General features: G+C 36.4%; 1 protein-coding gene across 2 annotated transcripts in view; it reads right to left on the bottom strand.

Moving 5' to 3' along the window:
* Positions 1-1,426: 1,426 nt before the first annotated feature.
* Positions 1,427-15,557, bottom strand: part of RAB3IP (RAB3A interacting protein) — a 44,428-nt gene continuing 30,297 nt past the window's right edge. The window contains exons 5-11 of one of the 2 annotated variants that reach the window (XM_028111007.2): positions 13,670-13,747; positions 12,619-12,822; positions 9,699-9,827; positions 8,332-8,444; positions 4,131-4,230; positions 3,974-4,043; positions 1,427-1,763 (exon numbers count right to left, since the gene is read on the bottom strand). In XM_028111007.2, coding sequence (XP_027966808.1) covers positions 1,681-1,763; positions 3,974-4,043; positions 4,131-4,230; positions 8,332-8,444; positions 9,699-9,827; positions 12,619-12,822; positions 13,670-13,747 — 777 coding nt within the window. In that variant the 3' untranslated portion in view covers positions 1,427-1,680. The remainder of the gene's footprint in view (positions 1,764-3,973; positions 4,044-4,130; positions 4,231-8,331; positions 8,445-9,698; positions 9,828-12,618; positions 12,823-13,669; positions 13,748-15,557) is intronic. The other variant, XM_028111008.2, reaches the window with a different exon arrangement.

The following is a 15,557-nucleotide window of genomic DNA, read 5'->3' as shown; positions in this document are numbered from 1 at the left end:
CCTACTAATGCTTTTGTTTTAATGTCTGTTTTGTCAGATAATAGTGTATGTAACTACACTAGCTTTCTTTTGGTATTTTCTTTTCCAGGCTTTTATTTCAAACTTTCCATGTCCTTATGCTTTGTGTATAAATATATCATTTCCATATCACACTATTCGTTTCTCTACTTGGTCTTTTTTTCTTTGGTCCTTCATATTTAATTGGTATCTCTCTCTTCCATCTAACAAGACTGGACCTTTAATTACCCTCACAATCTCTGGTGTCCTCCCACTGCCACTGTGTTGATATTGTAGAGAATTTTAATTCTAGATTGTTATATACTTTATTTTCTTTAGCCTTACCTTTTATTTATTCTTTTAAAGTCATCAACAAACTCCACAAGTATCTCCTTTCTTTTCCCCCAAATCTCTTGTAGCATCTCTTGGATTTGTTTCTCTTCATACTTAGGTACTTTCTCCAAAAGTGTTTTTAATTTGCATCTTTGTGTGGAAAATTTTCTAAAGTTTTCAAAGTCTGAAAACATGTTTATTACGCCCTCACATTTGAATAACTATTTATCAGGACATAAAATTCTAGTTTCAAAGTTCTTTTCATGTTCAATTTCAGATTCCTGAGCCGGGCCTGGTAGTGATGGTTTCTACCACACCATATCATTCTCAAATATCCTTTTGTCTGTAGACTCCCACCCATCCTGGTGATTGAATCTTCTACAGGAAAGATTGACCAAATCTTTGAGAACAGAATTGAAAACAATGCCATCTTCAGAAAACTAGGTCTCTCATACAATGCTGCTGTAAAAATAAATTTGTTCAACTTCTGTAGAGGACAATTGGCAAAGCAGATCAAATATTTTAAGATACACATATACCCTGACCTAACAATTTTACTTCTAGGCAAGTGTACATGAAGGAAACAACCCAACACTGTGCAAAGAAGTACGCATAAGGATATTCATCACAACATTATGATATGAAAAAAAATTAAGCTAATTTCCAAATTATATTAACATCAAAACCATGTAGTGAGTGATTAAAGACATGTAGAAAAAATATTTAAGAAGAAAGTCTACTTTTTGTTTCAGAAATATGCATATGTAGGTAGAAAATATCTGAAAGCTGGAAGGTTCTTCAGAAATACTAACAGTAGCATTCTCTAGATGGAGAGATTAAGCACTTTCTGGTTTCTTCTTTTTGCCTTCTTTAAATAAAATCCTTCTTTGAAGCCCAATCTACAAAACAGACAAAAATAGAGCCATTCTTGCAGGGGGACAGAGCTGATCCTGTCTGCTTAGCCTTCTTCCTTGCCTCTCAAAGGCTGCTGTGCAGTTTGAAAACTGTAATTCAATACATTCAGTTTACCCTACATGCCATGTCAGAGCTAGAAGAGAAAGCAAAAACATATTCAATCTAACATTGACGTATTTTATTTAGCTTTTTTTTTTGCAACTCTAAATTACAATCACTAGTACACCTATAATTCTTTATAGTGTGTTCAACTAGAGAGTAAGCAGACACAGCAGAGGTCAATTTAAAAGAAATCACAGTACTTCTTAGTGTAATCTGCAAAAGAGAGAAAACGTCTTGGGCCCACTCCTTGGAAATAAATATCAAGTAACCATAAAAATATTCAGCCATTTTCCAGGTATTCAGGGAGGTTCATGCATGGTCCCAGGCAGAGCATCAGAGTTCCTCTTTGAAATATCCCAGCTTTGCCAATGACATCTCTTTTCTCAACTGCATAACTTCCCAAAACATCTGATCAACTATACAAATAGAAAAGGAGACACGTAAATCATAAAGTATCATTTTAATTATTTTTTAGCTGTTTTGCTGAAAATTTAACATTTGCTGAAGTGCCAACTGGGCATTTCCTAACGACGTACCTAATGCCTCACCATTTTACTGCTAATTCACAGAAATTTTTTCAGGTATTTGTGAGCATACCAGTTTTATCAATAAATGAACAATATTCACCTATTTGTTAGATACATCCATGACCGCTTTAGCCCAGCAGCATCTGCTTCAGTGCCCTGAGTAAACGGCGATCATGTTGCCGTTTTAAGTAATTACACTCAATCCTCAATTATTCTAACTTAGGGATCTTCTTACGTTAGTTTGCTACATCTTGGCCATTCCACTGTTTATTAACACCAACACAGAGTAAAACAGGAAAAAATGGAAAACAAAAGACAGTCCAGGGAACTCAGTAACATTCTTTTTCAGAAATAACCGAGAAAATGGTTTTGTATGTGGCTCAAATTAGAAATAAAAATAAATGTAGAGGCTGATCTGTAAATTCAATTATCTCTACTTTGGCAAGCCCTCCCTGTAAGTGGAAAAAAGTTGGCTTTATATTTCAGATAAAAAGTCTTCCTTTGACATATCACCAGATTAGAGATTGATTTAGATCAGTGGTTTTCAACCAGTGGAGATTTTCTTTCCTCGAGGGTACATCTGACAAAACGTCTGGATACATTTTTCATTACTGGCATCTACTGAGTAAAGCTCAGCAATGGTGTTAAACATCCAACAATGTACAAGATAGCACCCCCCCACAACCGCCCCCAACAAAGTTTATCCAGCTCAAAATGTTAATAGTACCAAGCTTCAGAAACCCTGCTTTAGATTTAGCTGCCCTAAGTCCTTTTTGGCACAAGGCATGGATAATACACATATTTTAAAATTAGTAATATTTATCTCTACAAACCCACACATTATATGAAATGTAACAAGTACCATGAAGTGGAAGAGTAACAGAAACCAGAGAAGAGGCCACTTTTATCACCATCACCCCCAGTACTACTCATGACAGTTTCTCCCTATTTTCATAGAGGAGATTATCTTTCATCTTCCCTACAAAAACTTATTTTAACAAGGAGAAAAAACACACTTGACAATTTAACTTAACGTAAATCATCTGTTCTGTAGCTTAAATCCTATTATCCACCAACAGGTATTCAAAAATATTTCAATTTTATTAAAGTCATAAAAAGTATTGTACACTTTAAAGACTACGTTATGCTACTCAGCCTTTTGAAATTCAACATTGAGAGGTTTCACTCTCATTCTTTTAGGCATTAAAATCTAATTATATGGAATTCTAAATAAATATGACTCTTCTCAACATACCAGACCTTTGAAATGCTAAATTAAGTTTTTATCAGCATGACTAACCTTTCCACAGAATTAAGATTCACTGGTTTACATGGTGGAAGATAGCAGGCTCCTTCTAGTTTTTAAATATAAAACTACTTTCAGTCCCTGAAAAAATATGAATAGGAAATTTCCTACAACTTCAAATAGGTATGGACTTATCCCTAGCTTAGGATCTGCTATTTGTTTTAAAACAATCACGTGTATTCAAGAAACACTGCTTTGGAGTTGTTGGGCCATATTCATTCTCATGCCTGGCATTTAAGACATTTGGCTTCAGAATCATCAGTAAACATGAAAGACTATATTAAAAATATTCAAACACTTGCATGAGGTTGGCTCTCTCGGATATATCATCTATATGTTTCAGCTGATTCAGAATATAGTAATCTTTATTCCATTCGGACCTATCCTCATCACTGCTTTATTAGTTCACATGTAAAAGTACAAAATACAGAAAAAATTATTGTTAGAGCAATAAAATAAATCTGACCATGTCTAGAGCTTACTCATTTTTATTTCTTAGGAGCAATTTCAATAAGCTTTTTACTCCCCTTTTGCCATGTGGTTTATCAATATACCACCCTTAAGAGTTATAACTGATTCTGCTTAAAACTCCTATCAGAGTAAAATGAGGCAGTTTTAAGGGTTAAATACATTTTAAAAGACATTAGTTCCCAAATCCTCCACACATTTTATAACTATGAGAGATTCAATATGAATGTACCAATAATAAAGTTTATTTGAGCATTACTACTGTGTTCTATACTTTTTGCTGAAGGTTTATGTAAATATTTTGTAACCAATGAAGAACACTCACCATCCTGCTGTTTCACGAGCCCCTGCTGAATATATCGAATGTATGTAAAAAAGTTACATACAGAGGTGATCTAGGCCGAAAGGGAAAAAGTCATAAATAGTCAAACTTCTCATATCAAAATGAGTTTTGTTCCTATCAAAGTGGTTCAGTTACTTACCCTGTATCTGCAAAAAGGAGAAATATAATAATAGTTGCTTGAGTCCCCTAATTTAATTCTGTGTTTACAGGATTTACTCTGGCCAGTTAGAGCGCATTTTCTGTAAAACAATGACAAAATTTTAGTTTTTTTAAATTGAAAGGGGTGCCTGGGTGGCTCAGTCGTTAAGCGTCTTTGGCTCAGGTCATGGTCCCAGGGTCCTGGGATCCAGCCCCACATGGGGCTCCTTGCTCAGCGGGAAGCCTGCTTCTCCCTCTCCCACTCCCCCTGCTTGTGTTCCCTCTCTCGCTGTGTCTCTCTCTGCCAAATAATTAAGTAAAATCTTTAAAAAACATAAAATAAAATTGAAAGCATTCTGCTCCTACCTTCTGTAGAAGTTTGATACTAAGACAACAAATATTTGAGACCTAGTACATACCAGGCACTATTCTAGATGCACACGGGCCTGAGAAATACAAAGGAATAAGCCACCTTACAAAAATACTGACTCTCAATAATTATATAAGGGGTGCACTATATTCAGACATACCATCCTTTCTGTTTGCACACTACCACAGACTCTCAGACTTGGTATGATGGCTTTCTGGTTGGAATGAGGCTATCAGTCTCTAAAGGGCAGAGACTGTTTAACTGCCAGGCACTGAGCAGGTGCCTGGTACACACCAGATATTCAATGACTGTTGGTTAAGTGACGAGCCACCCGTCACTCTACTGCTCAATACAGTGATGATGCTGGCTTGTCTATCAGGGCAGACTGTGAAGCAGCCCAGCTATTACCCTCCTAAGCTAGGACCATGGCTGAACACAACTACCATGCACTATCAAGCCAAAATGAGTACAGCTGTAACTAAAATAAAGTGGCCAACAGCATTTTAAATAACATTATAGGGGGTGTCCTGGGTGGCTCAGTTGGTTAAGCATCTGCCTTTGGCTCAGGTCATGATCCCAGAATCCTGGGATCGAGTCCCGCATTAGGCTCCCTGCTCAGTGTGGAGTCTGCTTCTCCCTCCGCCTGCCGCTCCCCCTGCTGGTGCACTCTCTCTGTCAAATAAATAAATAAAATCTTAAAAAATAAATAAATAACATTATATTTTTTAATTTTTATTTTTATAAAGATTTTTATTTATTTATTTATTGAGAGAGAGAGCGAGAGAATGGTAGGGAGAGAGCATGAGAGGGAAGAAGGTCAGAGGGAGAAGCAGACTCCCTGCTGAGCAGGGAGCCCAATGCGGGACTCGATCCTGGGACTCCAGGATCATGACCCGAGCCGAAGGCAGTCACTTAACCAACTGAGCCACCCAGGCACCCAATAAATAACATTATAAATTACAAAGAAAAGTATGTTACATGAACATTAAATTTCAGCTATACTTAAAAGAAATGATACAAATGTGCCCCCATATTAAGAAAACAAATGGAGACTGTGTATTTAAAATAGGATCATTCTCGGGGTGCCTGGGTGTCTCAGTTGGTTAATCGTCTGACTCTTGGTTTCAGCTCCGGTCATGATCCCAGGGTTGTAAGATTGAGCCTCATGTCAAGCTCCATGCTCAGGGTGTAGTCTGCTTGAGATTCTCTTCTCTCTTCCTCCTCCTTCTCCCTCCCCCAGTTCACACGCTCTCTCATTCTGTCTCTAAAATGAATAAAATCTTAAAAAAAGAAACTTTATAAATAGGATAATTTTGGAGATGGCCATTCTGACCACAAAAGAATTCTCATATTTTCAAAGAAAGTTTGCTTCATTGTTCCTTTCTTAGAAAATTCCTTTAATGATCTATAACAATATTTTTAAAACACAACTAGCTTAGGAAGGATAGAAGATCAAGAAATTAAAAAATGGCACAAGTGTTGGAAGTCCTTGGAACTTCCAAAAGTACAATTTACACAAGAAGGAAAAGTAAGCACTTAACTGATAAAAATCAATGTATACACTACTCTTCTGGAAAAAGACATATACCTATCTGTCTAGTATTCTAATTTTGAAAGGGCTTTGCTAAAGTCGTATTAAGCATCAACTTCTGAAATAATGAAAGTGTTTCTTACCTCATTTCTAAAGCCATCTTTGAACTGTCATGGCCAACACATTCTTATTTCAGCTAAGGTTCAATGTCAAGTCTTCTGATCTCCAAGGCCAGAGTTCTGTTAACATGCTACACTTCCTCAGTACCTCTTAGCAGCTCTAGTCCCCAGATTTTAAACCCTTACCTGGCATTTTCACTTGGTGATGTCAACATTGTCTAAATCTAGACCTGCCCAAACCAGAGCCCTTCCCACTAAGTTCCGAAATGTCACACCATTCTTCCAGTCGGCCATCTTTAACTCCTTTCCTGTTACCATCCCCACCTGAATCTCTTCCTCTCCAAAGTTCTCTTCAGATTTGTCACATCTTTCCCTCCATACACTCACCAGCCTCTGAACACAGTTTGTTTCCAGGCCTTCAGTCATATGTACTCTTCTTTACCCAAATTCCACTCCTGCTTCAAAAACCCAGATCAGATTTTCCTCCGAGAACACCCCTGATCACCACCCACGGGATGGGTCTTGGCTTCCCCAAAGTTCCTACAGCATGTGCCATTCACGTTGTGATTATCTTCCCCACCTAGTCCATGAGAGCCTAGGCCAGGGCCGAACTTCACATTTCAGAGAAGAGAATATCTTCCTGAAGTTTCTCCAACATGTACTCCAAACACCTTGGCATCTAACCCCATTCCTTTAAGCACAATATCCCTAAACTACCTAAACTGTTCCCTAAACCTAATCTATGTGATTATTTTACTAAAATACTATATAAATCCACTAACTGATATCCTCATTTGTCATCATTTGATATTTGCACATGTGTTTTATATAATGCAAGTAGAAATTTAAAATTCTATAATAAAAACTGCTATATACTATATTTAAAGTAAGGTATACAGAGACCTTAAAAGCACAAAAACTGTTATCACTGATGATCAGAATAAAAATATTCGGGAGCTTGTGGAAAGAGTAGAATTTAAAGATTTTATTTATTTGACAGAGACAGCGAGAGAGGGAACACAAGCAGGGGGAGTGTAGAGGGAGAAGCAGGCTTCCTCCTGAGCAGGGAGTCTGATGTGGGGTTTGATCCCAGGACCCTGGGATCATGACCTGAGCTGAAGGCAGACGTTTAATTGACTGAGCCACCTAGGTGCCCCAAAGGAGCAGAATTTAGAAATTGTAAATCCCTTCCCCTAGATTCAGAGGGCACTGTGCCACAGTCATGGCATGGAAGGAGTGTGGTGGATGTTTGGCTCAGAAAGCAAACATGTGACCAGGTACTCCCCACAGACAGCTACCTGAACACACACTGTGTGATCAGGAAGAACCACATGACTCCTACAACAGGCTTTCACACAGACCTATTAGTTCATCTCAGTCAGACCTTTTCTCTTCTGCCTTCACTGTGACCCAGACAGAGTCAATTCCTGCTTTCTAGGAGCTTTCTCAGACTTTCCAGTGCCCTATACAGACCTAGTTCTTAACACCAACTAAACAGCTTCCTCCAACTCTTTCCATCACTTCGCAAACAGCTTTGCCAAAAGTTCTAGGAACCACTGGTTTCAGTCTTTCCTCCTCCTAGGACTGGAGAGTAAAAAGCCTGCCCTGCTATGAAATATGGGAGTCTTACCTCTGAAGGTTTATAACTGCCAAGTGTCTGTCATGTATGAAAGATAGAACTGGTTATTTACCAAAGTGAGAATCCTTTATATGATAGAATGAAAGGGGAGGATTACAGAAGTCTTTTTGGCACCCTGTTTTCATGCTTGATAAGACCTGGTCTAATTCACTATCTTCCCAAACTATTTTTAGTGGCAACCCTCAGGAAGAAATATTTTACACCAAAACCTATATGTATGTATGTATAACAAACAAAAATTCTGCTTATGATCCACTAAGCTGGATTTTATGAATTGAATGAGTCACAACATATGGTCTAAAAAAATATTTCTAATACCTAGTCCAAAATATATGTATATTTTTGTAATTAAAAGGGCTCTCCTTTGATGATAAATTTGAAATACTATATCTCACACTGAGGATTTGTCTTTAGGCTGCACAAACTAAACAGAAAGCTAACAAGAAATTTAATCACATTTAAAACTAGAAAAACTAAGTATTTACAACATATAAAATTTTTAAAACTCAGTGTCTTCCACAAGACATGGTTCTGAAAACGTACTTTGGTCCTCCACATTCGACTGCAGAAGCTTTCACAAATCGAACAGGCTGTAATCCCACCGGTTCAATGCTTAGAGTATTGTTTTCCACAGCCTCCAGAACAGCTGAAGCCAACTTCAAAAAAACAAAGTATCAGATACTATGCTGGCATAAGAATATTAAAATTGCATTCTACAGTAAACTGGATTTTAAAAAATGATTCTTTCCCCAAGCTCCACTAGTTTGGTCCTAGGCCAATGAAAAAGAAATTACATAATCTTGGTTTGAATTCCTTTATAATTCAAATATCGTTATGAAAGGCAATTCAGTTATAGCTAAGTAACTTTTCTCATTATTTAGAAGAGGATTGAGGGCATTAATTCGAATCTGTCCATCTCTTACCCACAATTAACATCCATTATTAATGCCACTTCAAAATGAATACCCTTATGTTTTATTTGCCAAATTTATACATATTTTTAAATACTGGTCATTCATAACACAGCAATATATACAATTACAGCTATGTATTTTCTGAACTTGTATTTATGTGCACAAGAGTGACCTACAAAGAACTAGCTGGATTATCAAATATTAAATGCCCAGATGGAGATGGTAGCAACTGATCAACAATAGATGAAATCGGCAAATTTCTTCAGTCGGGCAAGACTACTAATCTGGAAATGGACTACCCAAAAACAGACACAGAGCCACAATGAATAACATGTACCTATCAAAAGTGTCTTACTGTCCATTTTAACTTCTCCTTACAAGTAATGTTAAAATTAAATCTTCTACAGACTTAACATAAGATTCTTAGGATTACATTTCTTAAACAGTGATTGACAGGATATTTATAGACAAGCCTTCTACATGTAAGAACAAATTAAAATGATGACTTTACATTTGTATAGTACCTTGTATTTTTTAAAAGTTTTTGTATGTACTTAATTCACTTCATTTCATCCTCTTAACAACCCTGTGACATAAGGAAGGCATTTTTTTCCTGTTTTAAAGATGAAGAAATTAAATATGATTTTTTGTCATGTACAGATAAACCCAATAAACGCCTTGGAGTGTACAGAATTTCCCTAACACTGAACCTCAGACCGAGAATCAAGAAATAAGCCTGACCCCCGATTCACATTTACTACTTCACTCTGGTGCAACATATACTTCACTGGGAATGAGCCTCTGCTCAAGTTAAGCAAAGATGTTCAGTAAATGAATGCCAAGAAATGATTGTGATCTTTGTTTGGAATGGAGAAAATGATAAAACATGACATGTTATTATAAATTATTCATGTAAGAGAAAATATATAAACATGATTTAGCAAAAGGTACAGGAACAACTTTAATGTATTACTATTAAAATTAAAAAAAAATTACCTCACTTTTTGAGAATGTTAAACATGGAAAGATATCTTCCTGATAAATTTTGTCTAAGAAAGGACATGATCTATCCATTGTAGGATCATCCTTCCAAGATCTGAATTCATTATACAGAGATAAGTCAGCCTGACAAACAAACCAAAAGAAAACACAAAATCTTTTTAAAGGTACAAACATAAAATCACTTTATAAAACCAAAACCTAATATAAACATTACTGAAAAAGAAATCTTCTTCATTGAAAATAATGAACTGAACCATTCTTGATGAGTTACAAAACATGGTACCAACTTTTTTTAAAAAAAATCCAAACCCCAAATGACTGACTAGCTCTTTTCAATGGATCTACTATGGTGTCCAATGATGCTACCTTGATCCCCACCCACTCCCCAAAAATGTTAGAGCTCCTCTAAAGCACATGTGCACACTTCTCTGAATATAAAACAAGTGATGAGAAGTCTTTCCTGAAAATAATCAAAAAGTAATCTGGAGCCAAGTTAATTAAATAGAGTGTCTGAATAAATGGAGACTAAATTGTGAAACCTAGTTTGGGTCAAAAATGACAATAATTGTTCTGCTATTACCTGAGGGCATTTTCAAAAGAACTCTGAAAATGTTTACTATATAAGCAGCAAGACTAAAAGCAGCACATATATAATCTCCTAAACTATCTTAAAACACACTTATTAAGATACATTTTGGCACAGCGACTGTCTGAATGACCAACAATAATGCAGGCTGGCACCCATCTTCCTAGTCCCTCTTCCAGTTGTTCCTCTTTTCCCCTCCTCCCTTGAATAAATTTTCCCCAAGTATTCTTCCCTCCAGATGCCCTCTACTTAGCTCAATCCTACCTGTCACATAGAGAGCCACACCTGCCCCCGGCTGCCCACTCACGGCAGTGCCCCTCATCCTCCTGCAGCCCTAAGCCACTCTCACCCAGAAGAGCTGGGCACACCATAAACGATACCCTGACAGCAGCTATGGCCTTTAGGAGAGCCTAACCTCACGTGCCGGTGATTCACATGACGGTAATAAAAGGCTGAGTGTATCTGAGCTTTCCTACAGACTTTCTTTTAAGGTGTATAATGGCAACTTCAGTGTGAATTTTTTTCATCCCAATCCATAAATTTTTTGAATCAAAACTAAAGGCAAAAGATTAAAAAAAACAGCAGACAAATAATACTTACATTTCCAAATTCATTTTCTTTGTAAAGTTTACGCTTCAATGGACATAAACCCCAAGGCAGGTAAGTGGTACTCTACGGAAAGATTCTAGTTCAAAGGCAGTCATTTAAACTATTAAGAGCTGACCCTGCACCAGGAACTGGCAAGCGCTCCACAGACACTTAATCCTCACAGCCGAGCAAGACAGACACTATGATCTTCATTTTTTTTTTAGATGAGAAAACTAGGGCTTAGAGAGGTAAATAATTTGCCCGAGGTTACAGATCAAGACACCTGTAAAAGTTCAAATTCGTGTCTAAGTGACTCGATCACAAAGCCTTGCATAACGCGTGTGCGTGTGTGTGCGTGTGCACTTGCACAAACGTGTGTTTTAAGTGCTTTCAGAAGCTATGCTGCAAATGTCGTTTCTGACTGCCTGTCACATTTTCTACAGAAACATGGACATGGTTCACTTTCTTTCCAAATGTTTTACCTTTTTCTAAGGCTTACACAGGTCAACCTTATGTGTTTCCTTTGTCTAATAAAACTTTTTGATAAGTTTTCACAAAACATTAGAATACAGAATATATCTGAAAAGCAGAAAGTTATTCTGAAGTTGCTTGCTGCCTATTCATATTTCGTGAGACCTCATAAATTAAAAACAAAACTTTAAAATGTCCCATGAGAAAACATTTAAATTTTGTTAGTGTAAACAACAGAAAACAAGGCATATAATCATACACACTGAGAAACTGCAGCAAAATACAAGTTGTACCAAGCAATTAAAAATGCTAATTAAATTCAAAGAAATTAAAGTTATGACTAAAAAAAGTTTCTGAAATATTTAACACCAACATGGATTTTAGATTCTGTCACATTCAGATTTGGCCACGTATTCAACTTCTCTCTCACTAGCACCTTTTTTATTAATAAGTAAACAAAATCCAATTCAATTAAAGTAAGTAATGACCTTGATTATTCAATTTAATAAAATCCTGGCTTCCACACAAAAACTTAACCAAATGAGCAGATTCAGCTTCTTAAAGATCAATGATGAACCTGAATACAACAATGTAAAATACAGCTTTTCAGGAAAAAAAAGAGGGAAGGGCTGCTCCATGATCAATCCCCTTGGAAATGCTTTCTCATAGCATGCAATGATAAAATGAAAAAATATTTTATAACTATACAATTTTTACTAAAAACAGCTCAAAATATCTCCACAGCATCTCAGTTACCTTCACAACACATCTTTTAAAAATGATAAGGCTACCATTAGTTCTACTTTTTGTTGCTTAATTATCTGAATTAACTCAAGACCCTCTTACTGATATAAAACTCTACCTCCCCCAGAGTTTAAGTAAAAGCAATGTACTGTTCAAGAAAATCACCTTATTTTCACACATTTCTTATATTCATATTGTTAGAGTATCTTACCAATAAATTCTGACTAGCCAGATCATTAAAGCCACCCACTCTCCTTTATACAACACATGACAGTTTGCTCCCTAAATGAAATATCAAGGTTAAGAAACTTACCAAGTTTCCAGCAGGTTAACTCCAAGGTCAGCCAAGTAGAGAATGGAACTGAAGATTCCCTGAAAGCAGCCAGCTCTAGATAAAGCCTCCCCCATCTTAATATTGCATATTTTGTACTAAAAATTTTGCTGGCAAAAATCACAACTGACACCTCAGTGATGAGAATTAGTAAGTATCAACAGAGTCAGAGGGGACAGTCCTTGACGAGTTACCTCTTTGCAGTCTTTTACAATGGGCTGTATCACACTGAGGTCCTGGTGGCTGCCACTCATAGCACTGCTTGTACTTTTATTTCTTGTATGCCCCTTTTTAAAAGGTGTCTTTCCACCTGGCAGAGGCTCTTGTGTAGGTGATGTTGGAGAACTGGACAAGACAAGTGTCTTTAATGCAGCTACTTCAGCTTGAAGGACATCGATCTTGAAAAGAAATCAACATAGTTCCACATACTAATTTATGTTTTATGACAGATGCAGCTAAATGCTAGCAATCTAGTCAAAACACTATCCTTTCAAAGACGATGTGTAAGTTTAATTTGTATTTGCTGCGGAGTAATAAAAAGAAAGTGAAACCAAGTTGTTTAATGTTTCTATATGGCTTAGTTTTGGAGGCTATTCATGATGTGAAGTGAAATTTTTAAAATTATCAAAATGTCTAACATATAATTCATGTGAATGTTCAAAATCTTCAAAATATAAACAGCTTATGAATAGTTGTGGTTCATTCCTAAAGTAAAAAAATCTAGGAACAGTTTGGTGGGTTTTTTTTTTTCCAGCGACTTAAAAAATATTAACTTTAAAATGTGATTATATAATCCTTTTGATAATACATGTGATTCACAAGACTTAAAATCCTTTGGTTCTAGGGCGCCTGGGTGGCTCAGTCGTTAGGCGTCTGCCTTCGGCTCAGGTCATGATCCCAGAGTCCTGGGATCGAGTCCCACATTGGGCTCCCTGCGGCGGGAAGCCTGCTTCTCCCTCTCCCACTCCTTCTGCTAGTGTTCCCTCTCTCACTGTGTCTCTATCAAATAAATAAATAAAATCTTCAAAAAAAAAATCCTTTGGTTCTAATATAAATGAGCACCGACTGTTCACTATTTTATCTGTGTGGTAGCTGCTTTCTATTTATAGTTTCCTGTAGTTTCCAAATCTTCTAAAATAAGCCCTAGTTTACAACAGGAACAAAATCTAATAAATGTTTAAGTATCTTTAAAACAGTAATCACTGATTTTGCATTTTTTTTACTATTAAAGCAGCAAAAACTTACTTTTCCTTGTGCTTCCTTTAGCTGTTTTTCTGCGGCTGCCTGCTTGACATTTGCTTCTCTCACCATCTTATGAGCTTCCTGAAAAAGTTGAAATCTCAAATTTTGGAAACAAAGTATTTAGCCTTTGTTTTCAAAAATCTTTCAACAAATGTCTATGACTACAGCAAAAATACACTACCAAAATTTAACCTGAAAATAAATATTCAATGTCAACTCTTTAAATAGCAATTGTCATCTGATAGGTAAACTGGTAGGAATTAGGGATAGGTACTTTCTTTTAGTACTAATATCACTGATGTAGCCAAGTTGCATTCAATCATCCTGATCAATGTTTGTGTAAAGACTGAATGTGATGAAGGAAAATAAATATCCCACGTGTCAAACCCAACTTCTCTGTAGTCAGGTTTCTGTAATTTGGCCACAATATATATATTCATATTATTAGTCATAGTAAAGATACACAGAAGGGACAAGTAAAAATATTAACACATCAATAATGTTGCAGTTTATAGCAATGACAGCTGAGAAGCCTTAGACCTTCCAATAAAAACATTCACGAAATGATATTGACAATTCTATGCAGAACAATCTAAAAAGGAAAATCAGAGATTAGCCTTTAATAAAGGTCTTATTTTTTCAGTACCATTTAAATACCATCTAGGTATTTAATTCCTTTTTTTTTTATATTTATTCATCAAAATTTACTCATGACATCTCTTTGTGAGGTACTATTCCAAGTGTTGATAATATACTGGGAAAAAAAACAAGGTCCCTGTCTCTTAAGGAGCTTACATTCAGTTTACATTCCAATAATCAAATAAAATATCCAACTAAGAATTCTGGGTTTTACTATAAGTGCAATATGAAACCTTATGATCTTTTAAGGAAGAAAGTCACTGAAATTACTTATATTTTTAAAAAATTACTCTGCTGTATGGAATAGTCCCATAAAAGATTAAGGATGGACTGGAACCATATACAGGGTGCTTGAGATAATCCCTTGGGATTTAAGAACAAGTATGTTAGAACTTCAATTTACAGTTTATGAGAGGGAAGAGAAGGAGGGAGCGAGGGAGGAAGGAAAGGAAGAAACGAAGGAAGGAAGCAGGGAGGGAGGGAGGGAGGTTGGCTGGCTGGCTGGAAGGAAGGAAATCAGTTTCCAAAGACGTTAACATGTTTGACAATGGCACCTTTACTAAGTCTATCAACTGTTCAGTGGAAGAGTAAACATTCTCCACATCAGAGTCGGACAGCGGCACTCCCATTTGCTTTTACAGTAGTAATGAATTGCGGCTTGTTTATATGCCCATGAACATGAATTTACAGATCACATTAGCTTAAATAAGAAATGCTTTACTATCAATGCCTTATAATGAGATGAGATTAAGTGTGAAAATCTTCCATGCACAATTATGCTGGTTACCTTGTATCAAAATCCTTAAGAGCTGCCAATTTAATGAGGTTTTCTTTTTAAAATAACAAATGTTTCAGATTTGCTGAATTTTTCTCTGATGACAAGTGGATGTCAACAGATCACTATTTGGCAGATATTTTCAAAATAGTAAACATATCTAATCTGACCCTCCAGGGTAAGTGACATTTCAACTATAAATGCAAAAGTAACTCATGCTAAGGAGAGACTATTTGTTTAAATGTTTGGAAATGGACTCTACTTTCCTTAATAGTGGACTGTGCAACTTGGACCAAACCTCCCATGGAGAACAACTAGAGAAGCTGGACAAAATTTTTTTAAATGTGTCTGACAGCATTAGAGAGCTAACAAAATGTGAAGAACCAGGGGACCAATATCCAGGAGAAGATGTAAACCCAGAGAAGAGAGCTGGAATTTGGGGTGACTTTTCTTCTAGAGGTATGAGGGACACAGTGA

This window comes from Eumetopias jubatus, unplaced genomic scaffold, assembly GCF_037043125.1.
Source record: "Eumetopias jubatus isolate StellerSeaLion01/CBP00866 unplaced genomic scaffold, mEumJub1_p1.0 scaffold_8, whole genome shotgun sequence".
NCBI lineage: Eukaryota > Metazoa > Chordata > Mammalia > Carnivora > Otariidae > Eumetopias > Eumetopias jubatus.
This window is presented reverse-complemented; position numbering and strand designations above follow the sequence as displayed.